Raw genomic sequence first — 22,413 nt, 5'->3', positions numbered from 1 at the left:
AAAAAAAAAAAAAAAAAAAAAAAAAAAAAAAAAAAAAAAAAAAATAGTCCCAGATGAATTTAAGCCCAGTGAACACTTGGACCAATCAGATAACAGAAATACTAGAATGTTTAGCCATCCTCTGTTGATCATAATCTCTCATGCTGAATTCATGTGGCAAAATCATGTTTAAAAACACCACTATCGGCTGGGTGCGGAGGCTGAAGCCTATAAGCCCAGCACTTTGGGAGGCCAAGGCGGGCGGATAATGAGATCAGGAGTTTGAGACCAGTCTGGTCAACATAGAGAAACCCCGTCTCTACTAAAAATACAAAAAATTAGCTGGGTGTGGTGGTGGGCGCCTGTAATCCCAGCTACTTGGGAGGCTGAGGCAGGAGAATGGTGTGAACCTGGGAGGCGGAGGTTGCAGTGAGCCGAGATCAAGCCATTGCACTCCAGCCTGGGTGATAGTGCGAGACTCCATCTCAAAAACAAACAAACAAACAAAAAACAAAAATAAAAAAACACTATCTTTTCACAATGAGCTTTAATATTCCAGGCCACAGCCAGTTTGCTGTATTCAAAAACAAACAAGCAAACAAACATTAGTGATATAATATCATTTTGGTGATGAAAAGCCTGTGTATGTATTATTTTTTCATGTTCTAAGAATCACAACAAAACCTAAAATGTTGGAAAGCTATAAAAAATTTATTTTCACTCCCCCCAAATCTAACTAAATTTTGTTAAACACAAAATTATCATAGAAATGTATATGACCTGAAAATTAAAAAAAAAAAAACGCTGTCAGTCATAGAATGTTTTATTTTAAACTTGCTGTCAAACTTTCAAATACAACACATGTGGCAAAGAAACAACAGTTCACACACAACATCTGCCACAATTCTATCTTTGAACAGCCTTTTCTATAGTATGTGGTATGTTACAATTTCTTTCAACTTCTTACATTCATGGTATTCTTAAAGGCAGCAACGTCAATTTTTCTGCTTTGAAAATAGTTCAGTTAATGTTCTGAAATTGCTTAAAATGACATTTTCCTTTTAGTATTCTACTGCTGCCCACACTGACATAATTCAACATATTATTAATAAACAGTTGAGAGGTATACTGTACTTAATAAACCAACTCCCAACTCTAAGTTAACCTCAATCTAAAACAAGCATTTTCTTAAACCAGTATACTCAGCTACTTTTCTCAAAAATATTTCCATTCTGAAATAAGATTTTTTTGTGAGATACAATAGTTTCATCTTTTATTCCTAACAGAACTCATGCCGTACTTTTTTTTTCAAAATATATTTGATATATTCTGTGCAAAATGTTAAGTTCTGTATAGGTATGTACCTTATTTTGAAAAAGTTTATAAAATATAATTCCTAAAAACAACCTCAACATTAGACAATACAGGAAGAAAAAACATCAGACAAAGCCTAAGTTTTCACATGAGAAACTAAATATGTTCTTAAAGCTCCAGTAATACATTCCTTGAAAAAACTCAGAATGCACTTTGGTCATTATTAAACATATTTGAACACAGGCAAATCAAATGAAATGCTTTCTGTTGTTTTTCATAGAAAGAAAAAACATACTACACAATGAGGCTGAATTGAGGCTGATCAAAAGGAATGGTAAGAGCAAAGTGATACGACATGGCTCTGTTCTCCACACATTCCTGATTTTAAGATTATGATTTGGGGATTATAACTGCACCAATCAAACAAATTATTTACAATTAATCGTCTTAAAGTTCTTAAAATATGGTAAAAATATGAGGATATTCCACATGATACACTTTGCACCAAGAAAATTCTAGATTGTTTCAAATGAATTTTTAGAAACCAGATGCCCAGTTTAAAAAAAATTGCAAAGACCATTTCGTGTTTCATGTAATTCCTAAAATACTCGATTGTACAAATATAACAACTTAAAATCAAGGCCCAATGTAAGATACTATCCTATTCGCCCGATTTACCTAACACACCAACATGGTAAGTTCTCATTGGACACTTGGCAAATTATTCGTTGGGGAGGTTAAAAGCATCTAAAATAGCCCTTATATAATGGGGGTGGGGTAGGGATAATGCACCAGATAAGTTTAGAGGATAGAATTTGCAAGCTGAAGCTGTCTTTTCTGAAAATTTGGATATAGTTTTATAACTAGCAATTAGAGAAATATTTTATTGGTTCTTAGCCTTATTCTTAAGTTGTTCATTTGAGTGTGGTGTGAATAGCCTGTACTAGAGTGTACCATGGGGAGAAAATTATTTACTTGAGTAAACATAATGTACTTTAGTAATATCAGTAGGCACTTCACTTGTGAGATGAGTATATACCTCACTCAAAAGGATACCATATCATGCCCTAGTACACTATAACAGATCCCATATAAAGATACACATTAAAAGTAACAATTTTAAAAAGTGCACATTTTGAGCATGCACAGCTGGAGCTGTGCAAACAGCCCAGTGTTTCAAATAAATACAAGTATTACTAGTAAATTTTTATCAAAATATCTTACAGTATGGTAACCATTTACAATTATTGCTCTATTATAAGTTTTATCATCAAAGAGCACTTGTTGACCTGTTATATAATACCGTATACATTAATACTGAAGGGTGCTTAAACTGCAACTTAATCAGTTTGGATCCTGGCATTGTTTCAAAGTAATTCAAGAGAAACCCTGACTGGATCTTGATTTACTGAAGAAAATGTTTTATGTGTATAGCTGAGTTCAATGCAATATTCCAAAGTTAAAGAATTTTTCCTCAAGTAAGGCAAGTTCACGGCATTGATGGAGAAACAGTGCTTAGCAACGGCTTCTGTTTTCACAATTTGTTATTTTGCCAATTATTTATGACCAATTACCAGGATCTCAAGTATCTGGATATCAGTTTCATCACCCTTTCAACAACTAAGTACATCAATGCTTAAAAATAAAATATAAAGACTAAAATAAATGTAAAAAAAGTGAACAAGTAAAATAAATATAAGAATTGCACAAGACAGTCTGATGTAAACACTTCAACTCCCCAGCTGAGACTCCTGAAGCAACGAATCAGTGACAAGCTTTCAGGAAGCTTAGTCAGTACTCTTATTCTGGAAAAAAGGCCTACATCTTCTTTCTTTGAATTGTCATGATTTAATCTTTCCATAGCTAAAAAAAAAAAAAAAAATAGAAGTGGTGACAAAAGCCAGTTTTTAATATCAAAAGCTTAAATTATATATATATCCATTTAAAATATCAATTCATTCACAAACAAGTGCAGTTTCTAATATTATTAACTCCCTTAATCCTTTTAAGAAGAACTCACCTTAACACAAACAAAAATGTGAAAATCAGATTCTATTGCTTTCTCTTGAGAAGTTGGCTATATATAATATATATATACTTAGAGAACTGGTTTAATATGATTATCTTACATCTTCCTAACAGTTAGTTGTGCATGTATTGGAAGATCTATGCATTGCTATATAGATAAATAATACAACTTTTGGCCAAAATAGAAATAGGGCTTTTCTTTTCTTTTTTATCACCTAAATTAAAGTTTTATTAGTAAAAATAAATACTTCTTGCTGGGCGTGGTGACTCACACCTGTAATCCCAGCACTCTGGCAGGCCAAGGTGGGTATATCACTTGAGGTAAGGAGTTCGAGACCAGTCTGGCTAACACTGCAAAACCCCGTCTCTACTAAAAATACAAAAATCAGCCAGGCATGGTGGTGCACACCTGTAGTCCCAGCTACTCGGGAGGCTGAGGCAGGAGAATTGCTTGAACCCGGGAGGCGGAGGTTGCAGTGAGCCAAGGTCACGCAACTACACACCAGCCTGGGCGACAGAGCAAGACTCCATCTCAAAATAAAAAATAAAAATAAATACTTCTACTTATCCTACACAAGACTTCTATTTATAATAGATACTGTTCCAAGTTAGAAATTCCTGTATTATAAAACATAAATATATGTAATTCTTTGAAATTAAATGCGAAATGTTCACTAATTGCAATCTTACCAAAATGACTGCCTTACTGTGCATGTGAGGGTAAAATGGATGCTACAAAAATGCAACAGGAAACTAAAAAACAAAAAGTACTTGCAACCTCTTACCTTTAAATTAAATCCAAGCAAGTCACTGATAACACCAGAAACAGCTGACAGGATAACCACCTGGGTGATGTTATAAAGCAGCGGATTCATTGTAAGCCCATATAATCTGAAGGGACTGTCCAATTCCTAGCAGAAGAGAAAAAAAAGTCAGTACCAGATTCAAAAAGAATTACTACGTAAGCTAATTCAGAACAATATACAATGAGAATTTTTAAAAAACACTTTCAAAAAAGTTACCAATTATGGATGCTTTTAGAAAGGATAAACTTGGTTAAACTTGAAACAAGTAAATTTTAATAATAGTTTTAATGGTTTTAAAGGAAAAAGGAACATCCTTTAAAAGAACTCTGTGACTAAATTTGTAACTCCAATTTCTGTCCCTTAAGCTATTATAAGGAGGCTAGAGAACATTTTTTAATATAAGAACTAGACTAGAAACTGAAAGAGAACAATACCTGTTGGTAGAAGAATTAGAAATTGGCCAAATTTTCTGATAAGATTATAACATGTAAAAACTCCTCTTTGAGTCAATTCATTTTCAAATACATGGATTGATTAATTGGTTAATTCAAACATTTAAAGTTCTATTATATGCCAAGCCCTGTGCTAGGCTCTGGGAAGTTAAGATTCAGTCCCTGAGCTGAAGGACCTTACAGTTTAGTAGACAAGTAACAAATAATTAAAATATGAAAGTCCCATTTCAAAGGTACATATAAAAAGCAAATAATGGGGCCATAGAGGAAGGTGCTCCTGAAACTTTGTGGATGGTGGGGAGTAAACATTCTAAGACACATGAGAACATGACACATCTGAATGGCTACAGGTTGCTCAGCATTGTTAGGGCCCAAGTACAAGGAAGAAAGATCACTGGGCCAGCAATGTAGAAGAAAGACTAGGGAGCAACGAGACCAGAAGCAAGAATATCTGTAAGGAGTTCAGTGTATCAAAAGCTTAAGTGAGAGACAAGGATCTCACATAGGGCAGTACTAATAGAGAAGGGATGAATTGGAAGATATTAAAAAGACTGAATCAGTGGACTTGAGAATTTCTTGGCTGTAAAGAGAGAGAGAAAGAAGGTACGATCTACGTTAAGTCCCAGATTTCTGACTAGAAATCTATGTAGTTTGACTAGAGGCTATGTATGATCAAAAAGAATCATACTATTATGCTTTGTTATTCTAGTCACTTTTATACTTTGCTCTGAGACTGTGGCTGCTCATTAAGTCTCACCTTTGTAGCCCCTTCCTACACAGTGCCTACACTCTGAAGATACAATATACATGTGTCAAGCAAACATAAAACTATTAATTCAAGATATTTTTTCCCATTGAGCATTTTGGTCAAAAATGGAGTTTGCCTCTATTATCTTGTTCATTATTTAAATGTCACCATCTTCCTCAAGATAATCAAAGGGATTTGAAAACGAAGGCAATCTGTAATTGCTTTTTATTATCCCCCCACCCAATTCTTCTGAACCCTTCAATACTATGTGGTACACAGTCTATACCCAATTCACACTGTTTAGTTGACTGAAGAATTAACTGTAACATTGAAACACAACTAATTTCATACCATTCTCTGAAAATATATAAATAACTGTAACAATTATATTCAATTGGTTATAGAAGTTGAAATTTTAAAACTTTTTTCCTTTTAAGAACTAAAACATAATGAATATTGTAAGGAGTGATAAAAAATGTTTTATTAAATTACCCCAAAGAATTATTATGAGATAAAATACATCAAAATTGTATTCTTTTGTTACCAAAATTAAATGTTTATGACATACATTTATTATGAAAATTAGGTATTATTACTTTTAAGCTAACTCAGGCCAACCAGAAGACTGCTCTGAGAAACACAAAGTAAAACCTTCCCAAGTTAACAACAAATTTTCTTTTCTGAAATCTATTTTAAGGTCTAGGGGGCATACATTTCCAAAGATGCCAACCTCTACAATACTCTAAACATAATATTAAGTATTAATATACAATTTCCAAAGAAATTATTTGGATTAGTTTGAGCACTTTTGCAATGAGAAGTAAAATATAAATTGTATGTATGTGCACAAGTATAACTTGTAAACAACTTGGATAATCATGAAAACCAAATATAAAGTAGTATCTATAAACAAAAAAAAATTACATCAGAACAGCATATTTGACATTATAACCATTTTCAATTCTATTCTTACCTTTAGCAGTTTAGTAGCCAGTTTTAAAACATTATTCACTAGTGTCAGTTCCTCCTTTTTGTTAGGTTTTTTCTCCATTTTCAAGTAGAGGTTTATCTTTTATAAAAAGAATAGAAATGCTTAAAATTATAATAAATACACATTTTTAAAGGACTTGAAATATATTCATTCAAGTATCTGGTTATCGAGATTATAGGTGATTTTAATACTCTTTATACTACATATTCCAAACTTCCTATACTTATTTTATAATAGGAAAATAATAACTGTTACTCAAACACTTTTCAAATGTAATCAAAAGCCAAAATAAAAGACTGGATGGCATTATTTAAAAGGTGAGACACTTTAGTATCACAGCCAAATCAACCTAAAAAATAAATAATAATTAGAATAAACTAAATAAATGGTTTATTATTTCTTTCTTTCTTTTTTACCAGAGATGGGGTCTTGCTATGTTGCCTAGGCTGGTCTTGAACTCCTGGATTCAAGTGATCCTCCCATCTCAGCCTCCCAAAGTGTTGGGATTATAGACAGTCACAATGCCTTGCTGTTTTATGATTTATTTGAAAGTCACTAAAAAATATTTGTGTATTTGTATTATCTACTCTATAATAGACAATTTTGGGGTGTCCACAGTTCCTTTCTTTGAAAAATGCTCTAACCCCAAGCCAGTGGAAGAAGCAAGGCTAGGCAACTGTGCTTATCCCATTAGGTCATTAGGTCTCACCTTCACCCACAATCTGGCAGCCATCGCTGATTAGGCTGGAATGTACACCCAAACCAAAGCTAGTCAATATACTGACTAGGTAAGACTAACATGATATATCTATCAGATACTGTAGGAACATAAACTGAAAAGTCAGTAAAAGTCTAAGCCAGAACTCATGCTAAACCAAACCAAAACCGTGTGTAAACCAAAATTATAGGGTAACAAGTCTACAGAAAGGCCACTGGAAGAAAGGTGAAGAGAAGGGCAGAAATGAGAAACTGTTAGCCTCAGAGTGAGTTGGAGGAAGTGGTTGATTTTGTCCAATTCCATAAGGCTCAAGTATACTATTTTTTTGAGTTGGAGTCTCACTCTGTTGCCCAGGCTGGAGTGCAGTGGCACAATCTCAGCTCACCGCAACCTCTGGGGTTCAAACGATTCTCCTGCCTTAGCCTAACAAGTAGCTGGGATTACAGGCATGCATTACCATACCTGGCTAATTTTTGTATTTTTTCACCTTGGGGTTTCACCTTGTTGGCCAGGCTGGTCTTGAACTCCTGACCTCAGGTAATCCGCCTGCCTTAGCCTCCCAAAGTGCTGGGATTACAGGTGTGTCACCGCGCCTGGCAGGCTCAAGTATACTTTCTTAGGGATCTTTATCTTTGTGGTTACTCTCCCGTTTGAGCTCATTTGACAGGTTTATTGATTCTTTAAAATCAAACTATCCCTAACTAAAATATTCATGGGAATAAGTTTCTTTACAAAATTCCTATAAAATGGCAAGAGGAAAATATTTAACAAATTCATATAAAATAAAATTAACCAATTATGCTTTATTCTTTCTACTGAGTAAAAATTATACTTACTCAAATGCGGCTCTGCTACACTGCAAAGCAAACATGTCCTACTCATAGTTTAAAATACATTAATTTAATAAGTGGTACTTCCTTCTTGTCAAATAAAAATGGGACATTAAAAAAGGAGATTCGGCCGGGCGCGGTGGCTCAAGCCTGTAATCCCAGCACTTTGGGAGGCCGAGACGGGTGGATCACGAGGTCAGGAGATCGAGACCATCCTGGCAAACACGGTGAAACCCCGTCTCTACTAAAAATATAAAAAACTAGCCGGGCGAGGTGGCAGGCGCCTGTAGTCCCAGCTACTCGGGAGGCTGAGGCAGGAGAATGGCGTAAACCCGGGAGGCGGAGCTTGCAGTGAGCTGAGATCTGGCCACTGCACTCCAGCCCGGGCGACAGAGCAAGACTCCGCCTCAAAAAAAAAAAAAAAAAAAAAAAGGAGATTCGATTTGAAATATGAATCAAGGCAGGAACACTGAAGAAAGGCTTGTGTCCTATTAAATTTTACGTTTTGCTTTATAGCACAAATGACCTTAATCAAATAAAACACATTCTTGAAAAACGTAAAGGAAATGAAAACATTTTAACTTATAGATATTAATTTATAGCATAATAAGCATGCACACTCACCTGTTCGGTAAGTAATATTGAGGTATTGCTATATTTTTTACTTGTTTCTGATCCAAGGGTAACAAATCTTAGCAGAAAAAGTGTTAACGAGATGCACCAGATTACCAGTTCCCAATTGTAGTGACAATCAAGGAAGATCTCGTGCACATGAAGTAGCTAAAAGTATGAAAAAGGTAACATAAAGCAGCCATGCGATTCAAACAATTTCTTTTTAAAAGAAATAAACATTTTACTTCATAGATTGTTCATAAATTTAGTATTACATTATAGAAACATTCTACATTAATTATGAAATATTTTAAGTACATCAAAAATATAGAGTATAATGTAATTAATATCTATGGGGCCCCTACCCAGTTTTGTCAAATCTCAATATTTTGCAACATCTTTTTCTGATTAAAAAATATTAGATTCAGTTGAAATCACCTTAAACTTTTCCTTGATTCTTATTTTTCTTCCCCTTCCCACCCCAGAAGTAATGAATTTTATGTTTATCTTTTCCATAATTGTTTTTATTGTTTAGCTACATATACATCCTTAAACTATATTATTTTTTGTATATTTTAAAATTTATTTTCCAAGCACTTGGGAGTTGGGGAAAAAAAAGAAAAAAAATTTATATGTTACCACATTATTCACATCATTCTTTAATTTACTTTTTATTCCACTGAATTTTGTTTTCAAGGCTGATTCAGGATGACAGACTTAGCTCTAAATTTGTTCATTCTAACTCCTATGTTAAAGTAAAAAAATCAGCCATGATTTATTGGCTAGTAAAACAATCAGCCACAACTTATTGGTCAACCCTATCATTAATATTTTGTTGCCAATTTCCATTATTACAAGCAATGCTGTAATACACATTCTTGTATGTGTTTCCTTGTATGCACATGCAACTTTCTCTAGAAGTTATCTGGGAGTCAAATCACTGGGTTCTTGGATATTACATCTTCAACTTTATTAGATATTGTAAGTTTGTCTCTGAAATAGTTGCCCCAATTTATCCTCTCAGCAGTGTATCAGAGTTTCCTTTGCCATCATTTTCTTTCATACTTGTTACGATCTAACTTCCTAATATCTGCCAATCTAATGGGTGTAAAGTGCTCTCTCATTGCCTTAATTTTACTTTTCCTGATATTTAGGGAGGATGAGTATGTTTCATATGCTTATTGGTAATTGAATTTCCTCCTCTGTGAGTTACCTTTTTATATTCTACATCTACATTTTTTCTAGTATGTTGTGTTTTTCCTATTGATTTTAGAAGTTATGTCTATAATGTGACTAACAATCCTATTTAAGTCATTTTGCCACTGTCTTTCCCAGACTCTGGTTTGTTGTTTATGGTGTGTTTGCAGGACACGAAATTTTAATTTTTATTTGTGATATTAAAAATTTTGTTTTTCACATTTAGATCTTTAATCCACCTAGAATTTATTTTTATGTATGGCATGAAGTCATTTTGCTCCATTTGTACTTCATATTTCCATTATGTAAAGCCTTCCTGCATTGATATACAATGCCATCTGATCATATATTAGGTTTCTACATATATATGGCTATGTACAACTCTATTTCATCCCATTGGTCATTCTATACCTGGGCAAAAATCATAGTCTTTCTGTAATTTTAAAATAAGTCTCTCATCTGAAGGTTCTAAGAGAAATTTAAAAAAGAAAACAAAAGAAAAAATAAAATAAGACTTCATATTTCTGGTACAGCAACTTGTTCTTCAAAATTATCTGGACTACTCTTGTCTTTCTGTGCTTCCAGATGAGTTTTAGGGAGCTTGATGAGTTACTTATTTTTTAAAATAAAGCATTCTGTTTAATTACATGGGATTCCAACAATTCCTCCAGGAGAATCAATATGAAATTGAACCTTCCCAACTATTAACATTGTGACTAACATTGTATACCTTCTTTGTAAAAATTTTTTTGAGACTGAGTGTCACTCTGTTGCCCAGGCTGGAGTGCAGTGGCGTGATCTCGGCTCACTGCAACCTCCGCCTCCCAAGTTCAAGTGATTCTCCTGCCTCCTCAGCCTCCCAAGTAGCTGGGATTACAGGCATGCGCCACCGCGTCTGGCTATTTTTTTCAGTAGAGATGGGGTTTTGCCATGGTTTCCAGGCTGGTCTTGAACTCCTGACCTCAGGTGATCCGCCCACCTAGGCCTCCCAAAGTGCTGGGATTACAGGCATGAGTCACCGCGCTCAGCCTCATTGTGTACTTTCTTTTATAATTTTCAATAAAGTTTTATCCTATTTCTCCATAAGGTCCTACATATCTTTTGTTAGAATTATTCTTGTGAATCTTTTTTGTTGTTGTTGCTATTGGAAATGACATATGTGTTTTTGTTGTTGTTTTTAAAGACAGGGTCTCACACTGTTACTCCAGGCTGGAGTACAGTGGCACAATCATGGCTCACTGCAGCCTTGACTTCCCAGGCTCAGGTGATCTTCTCACCCCAGCTTCCCAAGTAGCTGGGATCACAGGCGTGTGTCACCACATCTGGCTAATTTTGTATTTTTTTTTTTAAGAGACCAGGTCTTACTATGTTGCCCAGGCTGGCTTTGAACTCCTGGGCTCATGGGATCCATTCACTTTGGCCTTCCAAAGTGCTAAGATTATAACCATGAGTCACTGTGCCTGGCCAGTATTTATAGTTTTCAATTATCTATTTCTGTATATAGCAGATGTCAACAAATTATGGTCCATTGACCAAATCTAGCTTTAGGCCTCTGTCTGGCCCTAGAGCTAAAAGTAATTTTTATATGATTTCAAAAGAAGAAGAGAAAGAGGAATTAGAAGAAAAAGAATATATTTCAGAGATTGTAGGTATCAGGCAAAAGTCTAAAATATTTATCTGGCCCTTTACAGAGGAAGTTTGCTGATCTCTGGTTTATAGAAACAAAATTAATTTTAAAATGTTGCATCTGTTTTGTTAATCTTGATATAACAAATATATTTTAAATAATGTGTCTGTAAAGTCACTTGGATATTCTATATAAACAATCATATAGTCTACTATTTTTTTCCCCAAACTTTAGACCACTTTTTTCCCCCCATCTTTGCTGATTAATACCCTCCATCAAATGCTGACTAGAAGTGGTAAAGCAAGTAACTTTGTCTTATTCCCAATTTTAAAGTAAATAACTCTTAAGGTGATATCATTATATATAATGCTTACTCCAAATTTTAAAAGATATACTTTATTGGATTAAGGACAATACTTCCTAGTCCTTGTTTCATGAATGTCCACTGAAAATTTACAAATTGTTTTCTGCATCTATTTATATGATTGCATATTTTCTGCCTTTAATCAGCTTAAATTGCATTAATAGATTTTCTAAAGTTGAAATCTGCATTCCAGGGACAATCTTAGTCATGGCCTATTTATTGTAATTCACATTCTGGCTTCATCTTCTTAGTATTTTGTTGAAGAATTTTGTATCTAATAAATGAAACCAGCTCAGTTTCCCATTTTCATACTAGCTCTATGGTACTGGCATCAAGGTTATACTAGCCTCATAAAAGGAGCTGAAGAATATCCCCTTTGTCTATTGACTAGATCTTTTGTGTAAGTTTAGGATTATCTATTTAAATATTTGACAAAATTCATCAGTAAAACCATATGGGATTTTTGTTGGTGGCATATTTTAAACTACTAAAATTTTAAACTACTTACAGCTACAAATGTCTTCAGGTTTTCAATTACCTTTGAGTCCATTTTAATAGATTGTGCATTTCTATAAAATTGTCCACTTATGCCTTCAACTTTAATGATATAAAGCACTTCATACTAGTATCTTTAAAAAATTCTCAATTGTGCCAGTATTAAACTGTTTACAGTTTAATAGTGTGCTTTTTCTTTTAAAGAATGTATTATTTGTATGTTTTAAATCTCCAAATACATAAGATTTTTTTGTTGCTATCACTCTTTTCTACTTTGACTATATGACAGCTAGATATTGTGGTCTGTATAGTATCAGACATTTGGTATTAGTTTTTACTTTATTGCCTAATACATGGGAAAGTTTTATAAACATCCTTGTACCTGAAAAAAAAGTCATCAACTCAGAAAAATTCTTAGCCATTATCTCTCCAAATGTTGTTTTTCAGCATTCTTTCTTCCTGGAATTCTTTCTTTCTTTATTTATTTTGAGACAGTCTCACTCTGTTGCCCAGGCTGAAGTACAGTGGCGCAACCTCGGCTCACTGCAACTTCTGCCTCCCCAGTTCAAGCGATTCTCCTGCCTCAGCTTCCCCAGCGCTGGGATTACAGGCGTGAGCCACAATGCCTGATTAATTTTGTATTTTCAGTAGAGAGAGGTTTCACCATATTGGCCAGACTGGTCGCGAACTCCTGACCTCAAGTGTTCTGCCTGCCTGGGCCTCCCAAAATGCTAGGATTACAGGCGTGGGCCACCACACCCAGCCTCCTCCTGGAATTCTTATTAGACATATGTTGGATCTCCCACGAAGTCTCAATATCCATTTTACATTTTCTGTCTCTTTATCTCTGTCCTGTATCTTAGTCATTTCTTTCATCTCCCAGTTCACTATGTCTTTAGCTGTCTTTAATTTGCTATTTATTCTGTTCATTGTGTTTTAAAAGTCAATGACTTTGCTCCAGCAGTGAAAAGCAAAAAACAAAAGTCAAAAGTCAATAACTGTATTTTTAATTTCTCTGAAGTTCTTTTTCAAACTTATCTGTTCTCTTTTCATAGTGTTATCTATGTCTTTCATCACTGTAAACAAACTTAGTTTCCACCTGATCAAACTGAAATAGCTGGAGACCTAATCCTGCTATTGGTTTATCTGTTGACTCCTTCATGTTACGCTGTTTCTTCCTATGTTTTGATATCAGAAGGAGCTTTATCTGTGGATCCCATGAGGTCTAGGCTGAAGTTGCATGCCCCCAAACAGCCTTGGTTTTGCTTCTGTCAGGTATCCAGGGGCCTAGGACCACTTTTTATATTAACTTCTTGACATGAGGGTTATAGGACAAGATGTATAACGTCAATTTGAACCCTAAACCTGTAGTAAGGGCAGAGTTATATATTCTTAGAAGAGACTTTTCCCCCATCCTTGTCATCCAGAGTCAGATAAGCTTCCTTCTTGTCTTCCAGTGCTGGTGAGCAGACTGTTTTTCTTACCCAACTTTTCACTGAGGCTGTAGATCTTGGAGGGTTTGACTTCATGGTGTGAGTAGGGAGGTATTACAGGTCAAGGCCTCATCTCCTGTCCTACGTGGGCATAAAATTTCAAGTCTTTGGGATACAATACTAAGACTGGCAATATACTTCATTCTCTTATTCTCACGCTGCCATAGCATTAATGCTTATTCTTAAATGCTCTGGTTTTCAGTTTTGTCTTCATTTTTGGACCTTTATTATCTTATGAACTTAGATATATATACAATATGTACATTCAAAAGCTGAGGGTTCCCCAGCATTGTTTGATGTTTTGTTTGTTTGTTTGTTTTGGAGACAGAGTCTCGCTCTATCCCCCAGGCTGGAGTGCAGTGATGCAATCTCCGCCTTTTGGGTCCAAGAGATTCTCATGCCTCAGCCTCCTGAACAGGTGGGATTACAGGCGCCTACCACCATGCCCGGCTAATTTTTGTATTTTTAACAGAGATGAGGTTTCACCATGTTGGTTGGGCTGGTCTCAAACTCCTGACCTCAGGTGATCCGCACTCCCTGGTCTCCCGAAGTGCTGGGATTACAGGTGTGAACCACTGTGCCCAGCCTGCTTGATGTTTTAAAGTAGAAGAATTTTCAGATAAGCTAGTACATCATACTACTTGGAATGGAAGTTTGCATATGTTTTATTATTTTTGTTTTTAAAATTTTAATACTTTTTAACTTATTTTTAAATATTACATGGCCCATGACACAACCCTCAGGAGACCCTGAGAACATGTTCCCCTGCATTATAGCAGTGCATATCCTGAGACACTTTTGTACTCCCTAAGTAATGTGGGTCACTAAAAATTCTTTTTCAGAGTATGCAGCAGTTAAGTCACAGTAACTATTCAGATATAAGAAATAAAAGAATAGTAAACATGAATAAATCGGACATTCCTGGGACAATTTTATAACTCATATGTTTCTTCTGGGAAGTAAAGATAATGAGAAGGATTCTAGGCAAAAATTAATCTGTGTTCTTTCAACAGACATTTGAGCATATATGCTCACTGTTCATGGCACAGAGATCAGATACACTTATTTATTCTACCACAAAATAAACTGCAAAAGATAACTTCAAAACTTACTTTTCTAACTAGGCTTACTTATATTATTATTTGATTATTTATTAATCTGAAAGTTAGTATTTATATATCTGGTTAATTTCTACATGGAGCGAGTTAACTCACCTGGGCACAACAGATAAATACAACTGAGATAGTCAATAAGAAAGCAGATGAAACTATTACATCAACTGAACGCTGAGGACCTCGACGCTGCAGGGTGTGGGTGGAAGGGAGAAAAGGAAACATTTTAAAATATATTTACTAATTAGCAGATAATTTCCATGGTTTCAATAAAGGTGTCGACTCATCACCATGAGTTTGATCATAGCTCACAATGTTGAATATACCTAATTTGTTAGGCAAATTTTAATGATAAAGTGTTATGATTTCCTGAGGATTTGCAAGAGTTAAAAGGGTATCTATATCTATATAGCATAAAATTATTCGTATAACTTTCAAATATTTCATTTTGTCAAACACAAGTCATTTATTCAGTAAATATTTCTTAAGCACCTGCTTAGAACTAGATACTGTGCTGGGTGCTAGAAATACAACAGAGAATAACACATGGTCCCTCTACCTTCACAGGAATTAGGAGGGGAGTGAGACATCAAGCTCATAATCACAGATATATGTGATAAATTGTGATGAGTGCTAAAAGGGAAAGACATAGGATGCTTTGAGATACTTGGCAGGGAGACTTCATTTAGATTTGAGGGTTAGGAGTGTGGGCCTGGGAAGATCTCCAGACTAAGGGGGAGGGGCAGGGGCATGATGGCACACAGCAGTGTTCTAGGTAGAAGGAAGAGCATGTGCAAGAACATAAAGCAGGACAGATCACAGCTCATGTAAAGAACCAAAGCAGTCTGACATGCCTGGAATGTAGTGGACTAGGAAGAAGAGTGTTTCAAAATGAAACAAAAGACAGGTGAATAAGGGAGAACTTAGATCATAAAGGGCATTATAAACCTTGTTAAGATTTTGTGCTTTATCTTAAGAGCAATGGAGAACCTCCAAGAAGTTTTAAGAATATAGGGCCAAATATACATTTTTAAAAGATCACTGGTGGCAGACTGAAGAAAGGAATGAAAGGAAGAAATGTGAACACTGGAATGCCAGGTAAGAGGTAACTGTAGTAGCACAAGGCAGAAGATGATTGATGGTTTCAATGAGGGTGGTAAAAATGGAACAAAGACTGGCCGGGCGCGGTGGCTCAAGCCTGTAATCCCAGCACTTTGGGAGGCCGAGACGGGTGGATCACAAGGTCAGGAGATCGAGACCATCCTGGCGAACACGGTGAAACCCCGTCTCTACTAAAAAAATACAAAAAACTAGCCAGGCGAGGTGGCGGGCGCCTGTAATCCCAGCTACTCGGGAGGCTGAGGCAGGAGAATGGCGTAAACTCGGGAGGTGGAGCTTGCAGTGAGCCAAGATCCGGCCACTGCACTCCAGCCTGGGCGACAGAGGAGACTCCGCCTCAAAAAAAAAAAAAAAAAAAAAAAAAAAAAATGGAACAAAGAGAAGCAAATGGATTCAAGACATATTTTGGGAGCAGAAAAGATAGGAATTGGTGATAAATTGGATACTAGAGATTAAACAAGGATAATTCCTAGGTCTGGGCTTACATGTTTACCTCACTGAAGTATAAGCTTAGGTATGAGGGTAGGGGCTTTCATCTCATCAACAGTGAATGGCACACGGTTAACATAAATAAGTGTTTACTGAATAAAATAATCAATGTACAAAAGAATGTAACACCTGCTTAGGGTTGATAATGGGGGAAATTTTGGATGAATTCAAGCAACAAAGATCAGATTCATCCCTCCATACAACAGATATGTCACAGGAAAAAAATATCCATGCCAATTTGCAGCAGTGACACTAAGTGAACTAAATTTAATAAGTTAAATAAACAGAACAATTAATTTTTTAAATATAAGAGTAGATAAATAGGGCAAACTTTTTTTTTACTTCTTTCATTATTATTTCAAAATATAAAGCATTAAAGATAGGTATGTCAGAGGATAATTGGTCTTTAGGTCAACTTTACTAAGATATAGACAGTGCTGTGAATAAATATCATTGAATTTGCATGATTACTCCATATATAATGACATTCTACTGTTACTTAATGCAGTTAAGTAATCCTCAGGAAAAAAAGCGTTTTCCTAAAACCAATTTAGATGTTTCCCTCTTCCCTCCAGAGTTTTTATATCATACTTCCACAACTAGGACAATTATTTAAAAGTTTAAAGGAAAATAATGACATGAAAAGAATGACACTGAATTGCAAACTAATATTTTAAAACAGTAATAGGTCCCTTCTGTGAGGAAACTCATTGGTTAGTGTTGTTTTAAATTCTTTTTTAAGTAATGGGCTCCCTCTGCTGGCTTGTGACAACCAGGCAAGTAGAAACAAAATCCCTAATTCAGCTTTCGAATGAGTAAAAGCTGGTTACTATACATCTAGAGACAAATATATATTGATAAAGAAATTGGAACTATCAGAAAGGGCCAGCATGTTAAAACTACTTTTATCACTCCCATTCTACCTTAAGATAGGAACGGAGAGATAGCCACATTTTTATATTCTGTACTTTCTTCAACCGGAAATGAGGAACCTCAGATTTTCGAGCCCTCCTTGCAGATGTTAAATGTCCAAAGAGTTTTGCAAAAAGTAATCGCTAAAAAAGATTAAGATGAGGATTAATTTTCAAGTAGATTACCACAGAAAAACAAAAATCAACAAAACATGAATTGTTAAGATTTTATTTGGTTAGCTACTATAAAAGCAAAATAGAAAAAAATTAGGTAAAAATGACATAATGAAATAAAGTACTTCAGGAATACTTTTAATATTATGAAAACGATAAAATATTCTTATTCAGAAGTCTACATTATACCTACCTGTTTATAAGTTCTTTCTGCTACACAGAGCAAAAAGAAGAAAATCCACACAAGAGACACGCGAACCACAAAACTTATTATAACCATAGAAAGAACTATGACATCTTCATTAGAACCAAATGCAATCACATAAAGTTCTGAAGCAGAATGTGCTGTGAGTTGTTCCAAGTCTGTAGCTTGAGAGAGTCGGAAAACAAATGGAGTTAAACCCAGTATGAGAGAGATTGCATTTCCAAAAATCTGGTATCCTATTCCTGGTATATGGCTGTTCACCTTGAGGAAGCCAGGGGAAGAGAGAGAAAAGAAAAATAAAATTATAAATGTTATCTACAGTAAAATTATTTATAGCAATATGAAATCATTTGTTAAAATATATTCATTTTAATATGAATAATTTGAATCCCATTCAAGTTTGAGAGCCTAGTACACATAAAATGTCATTAATTCTTCAGATCTTAAAAACAATTCATTATCAGATCTCTAATTCACTAAGTAGATGGCGAAAGGATTGACTGTCTTATCCAGATCTTGAAAAAAAAAATTATGTATTTCATTATTTCAAGTTAGAAATATTCACAAATACTGCAATATTAAAGAGAATGAGATCTCATATCCACTTAAATTCAGTTCATTAAAGAAAAAAACTCAGCATTACACTTATTTCATACATTCGTACCTTGGGGTTTTTTCTTTTCTTTTTTTTTTTCAGAGACAGGGTCTCACTCTGTTGCCCAGGCTGGAGTGCAGTGGTGCAATCATGGGCTCAAGTGATCCCCCCAACTCAGCATTCGTAGTAGCTGGGACTACAGGTATACACCACAGCCCCCAGCTAATTTTTTGGGTTTTGTAGAGATGTAGAGACAGGGTTTCACTATGCTGCTCAGGCTGGTCTTTAACTACTGGGCTCAAGCGATAATCTCTCCTCTAGCTCCCAAAGTGTTGAGATTACAGGCATAAGCCAACACGCCCAGCCACTTATGTTTCTCTTTGAATAGTCCAATATATAAATAAGTGTCTCCTTAAACTCTAGAAGCATTTTAGAAGAGAGATGATAGAAGGAAGAAGAAATTAAACAGAAGGGAAAAGGTGAAGGAATTATAAAAAAAATAATAATAAAAAAAGGAAATTAGATAATGGGACAATATAAGAGTTTCCAATATGCTAGACTGGCAGAACTAAAAGGGATCTTAACTATCATGTAGCCAACTTTTTATATTATACATTAGATAAATGAGACTATTGTAAATTAAGTGATCTGCCAATTCACAGGTAATTAAGTTACAGAGCACAAACTAGATCCAAGATTCCAGAGACTTCCCAGTCAACTGCTTTTAATTGCTAATACTGAGATATGTAATAGGGAGTGTTATCAATTTCTAGACCCAGTTACTTTAATTCCTGTCTTACATAAAGTGTGAAGAGTTCTAGCATAATAATGCACCAAAGAAATTTAGAAATTGCAAGTTAAAAACAAGTCCAGAGAAATCAACATATTTTAAAAATCAGTAATTATCTGAAAAAAGAAATAATAGAAAATAAAATTTAAATCCACAGTATTTGAATTAGACCTCTTTGAACTACTCAAGACTTTTACCACTATCTGGATTACTTCTATATATTTAAGCAGGCAAGCAAGTATGAATGCAAATTTACTAGTTTGATTTTTTCATGTTTTAAGTCCTATTAAACAAATGAACCAGTAAGAAGGATACAGAAACATACGCCTTTTAATTATTTTATTTTAAAGTTTTGTAACAACAATCTTTAGACCAAAGAAAAGTCTTTATTCACACCTGTATATATCTACAAGCTCCTGAATTTCAAAAGAATGAATAACATAAAAGAGAAAAATTATAGATTATATCTATTCTAGGTCAGATAAGTGAAAACATTAGAAGATGAGAGCGGTTTGGTGACAAATCACTGTTTAAATCACAGACAGAAACAAATATACACATAAAACTCTTTTTTCAGGGTGAAGAAATGAGGTCAGTAGATTACTAGTATAACATTCCAGTAATTATCTTATATACAGATAATCACTAAGTCTTACCCTTGAACTACAAGAATAAAATTTAAAAACTCACTCTGTTCATTATCATTCCACTGATTTCAAGTACAGACATGTCTGCTTTCTTACAATCATTACCTTCCCATACTATAGCACTTATTTTTTCTAATCCTGGGTGGGAACTATGGAGCCAGGGCAAATGACTCTATAAAAAAAAAAAGTAAATATATTGATCACATTTAACAAATAAAATGTTTGTCAAAGTTGTATATATATCTCTATATACACATACAATTTTAATGACACTAAAAATAAAAATTGGTGAATATATTTATCATGTTTTATAAATGGAATATGTAGATCTGTGCATAGCTAATATATTTATACACACAACTCTAAGACACTAAAATTCTATCTTAGAATTAGTTAGCATATACACTGAACAGATATCATAAGAAGTTACACGGTTATAAAACTGTACAAGTTCAGAACTTTCTGTAACAAGTATTAGTCAACATATGTTCAAAAATATACTAAAACATGTCAGCAAAAGTATTTAGTTGTCAATCAGTCTACATAGTTGCAATGTACTAATGCTAAAAGACAAATGGATATCAACTTGTTCGTAGTAATCATTGTTCAATTATGATCATTCATTAAAAAAGAATATGACAGCCGAGATTTGAATCTCTTTGAAAGACTATATAGTGCTACAGTCTTATCCCAAAAAAGAATCTTCCTTATATACTTAATGTTTAATATCTGATTTAGTTACTTTTCTGATATTTTAATCTAGCATTTCTCCAAAGGACCAGTCTAACTTTTCGTTTATTCAGATAGAGCAAATATTACAAAACTGAAGCACTCAGCCTCCTGAGTAGCTCGGACTACAGGCATGTGCCACCACACCTGGCTGAGCTTTTTATTTTTAGTAGAGACAGGGTTTCACCATGTTGGCCAGGCTGGTCTCTAACTCCTGACCTCAGGTGATCCACTGGCCTCTACCTCCCAAAGTGCTGGGATTACAGGTGTGAACCACTGCACCCAGCCCCAAAGCAGAACAGTTGAGTTAATGATGGCAACAAGATTAATGAAACACTAAACCTTTATATAATCAGACTTCAAGAGGAGAAGTAACACTAAAAGATTAAACCCAGCTAGAGATCAGTTTGCTTGTTTATATTGCAGTATTTCTAGCATATTGTTAAGGACTCATATACTTCCTATATTTTGTTTTTTGAGATGGAGTCTTGTTCTGTTACCCAGGCTGGAGTGCAATGACGCGATCTCAGCTCATGGCAACCTCCGCCTCCCGAGTTCAAGTGATTCTCCTGCCTCTGCTATAGCTGGGACTATAGGTGCCTACCACTACGCCCCGCTAATTTTTTAATTTTTGTAGAGACGGGGTTTCACCATGTTGACCAGGTTGGTCTCGAACTCCTGACCTTGTGATCTGCCCACCTCAGCTTCCCAAAGTGCTGCGATTGATTACAGGAGTGAGCCACAGTGCCTGGCCACTTCCCACATTTTAAAAAAATGATAGTTTTGGCATTCACAGCAACCTCAAATTTTATAAAATATTTCATTAAATATAACTTCTAACAATGAACAGAAGAATCTGCTCTAGGTACATTTATTCTTTAGAGGACAAAAATGTGATTAAAATATAGTAAAAAAAAATTTCTTGTAAACTTTTAACACTTTCCTCTAGGGGGACTAAAGTTGCATTGATTAATTTCAACTAAAGTTGAATAATAATAATTCAATAATGTAAAAAAACAGAGGTGGAAAATTTTTATCTTTTCCAGAGATAAGGGATTTTAATATACTTTAACTTTCATGATATACATTTCACTACTTGAGGTCCTGAAGAGTGCTAAGATACTAGTTATTAACTACCAACTTAATTTCTCAAATGTTATTTCCTCATTTATCTCCAAACAAAATATTCTGTTTTGGGAAAGAAATCATCTGTACCAAAATATATATCAAACTTTCTCTAGAAAGTTTATAATTATTAAGCGTAATGGAACCAAAAAGCCAGAAACAAGAAGTGCAAGAAGCTAAAAGGAAAGAAGGTTAAGCTTGAGAGCCAACAGATTTCAACCCATGATTTATAGACTTTTTTAAACCCTCAGTCTGGAATAGTGAATTAAGGTCTTCCTAATTACATGAAGAAAGGAATATATCAATACCAAGAAAGCCCATCTAGAGACAGAAATAGGAAATCAGGACATTCTCATTGTCCTTCCAAAAGCACTCCTTTTACATCTAGCTACCTTGCCAATTACTCTATCCAGGATCTGATATTACAATATTTCTAGAAAGCCTAAACGCAAAAGAGAAGACAACAACTAGAAACTGGTGAATTTTAAAAGAGTTAATTACATGTTCAATGTTGTGTGTAGAAACTTGAAAAAATAAATTGAAAAGACTGCTATATTTCTCTCTCTCTCTCTCTCTGTGTGTGTATGTGTGTGTGAAATGTACATTGAAAAACAGTCTTGAATCATGTCTGCAAGTGTGGAGAATAGCATCACATGAAATACTTTTTTAAAAGATTCAGGGAAAACATCAGAGCAAATAATTTCATTTTATAATTTTATCACATAGGTTACTCAAAATATATTTTCTTTTTTCTTTCTCTTTTTTTTTTTTTTTTTTGAGGACTGTGTCACACTCTACCGCCCAGGCTGGAGTGCAGTTCTTGGCTCACTGAAACGTTCGCCTCCCGGGTTCAAGCAGTGCTC

General features: G+C 34.7%; 1 protein-coding gene across 1 annotated transcript in view; it reads right to left on the bottom strand.

Annotated features, from left to right (window-relative positions):
- The window catches only part of PHTF2 (putative homeodomain transcription factor 2), a 167,935-nt gene that overhangs the window by 4,606 nt on the left and 140,916 nt on the right, over positions 1–22,413 (bottom strand). Inside the window, exons 11-17 of the mRNA XM_017880436.1 lie at positions 19,740–19,868; positions 17,653–17,925; positions 17,298–17,429; positions 14,869–14,955; positions 8,491–8,646; positions 6,301–6,396; positions 4,107–4,232 (exon numbers count right to left, since the gene is read on the bottom strand). Of these exons, the coding sequence (XP_017735925.1) occupies positions 4,107–4,232; positions 6,301–6,396; positions 8,491–8,646; positions 14,869–14,955; positions 17,298–17,429; positions 17,653–17,925; positions 19,740–19,868 (999 nt within the window). The remainder of the gene's footprint in view (positions 1–4,106; positions 4,233–6,300; positions 6,397–8,490; positions 8,647–14,868; positions 14,956–17,297; positions 17,430–17,652; positions 17,926–19,739; positions 19,869–22,413) is intronic.

This window comes from Rhinopithecus bieti, unplaced genomic scaffold (assembly GCF_001698545.2).
Source record: "Rhinopithecus bieti isolate Rb0 unplaced genomic scaffold, ASM169854v2 scaffold_11291, whole genome shotgun sequence".
Classification (NCBI taxonomy): domain Eukaryota; kingdom Metazoa; phylum Chordata; class Mammalia; order Primates; family Cercopithecidae; genus Rhinopithecus; species Rhinopithecus bieti.
The sequence above is the reverse complement of the archived record's forward strand: the minus strand, read 5'-3'. Positions and strand labels throughout refer to the sequence as shown.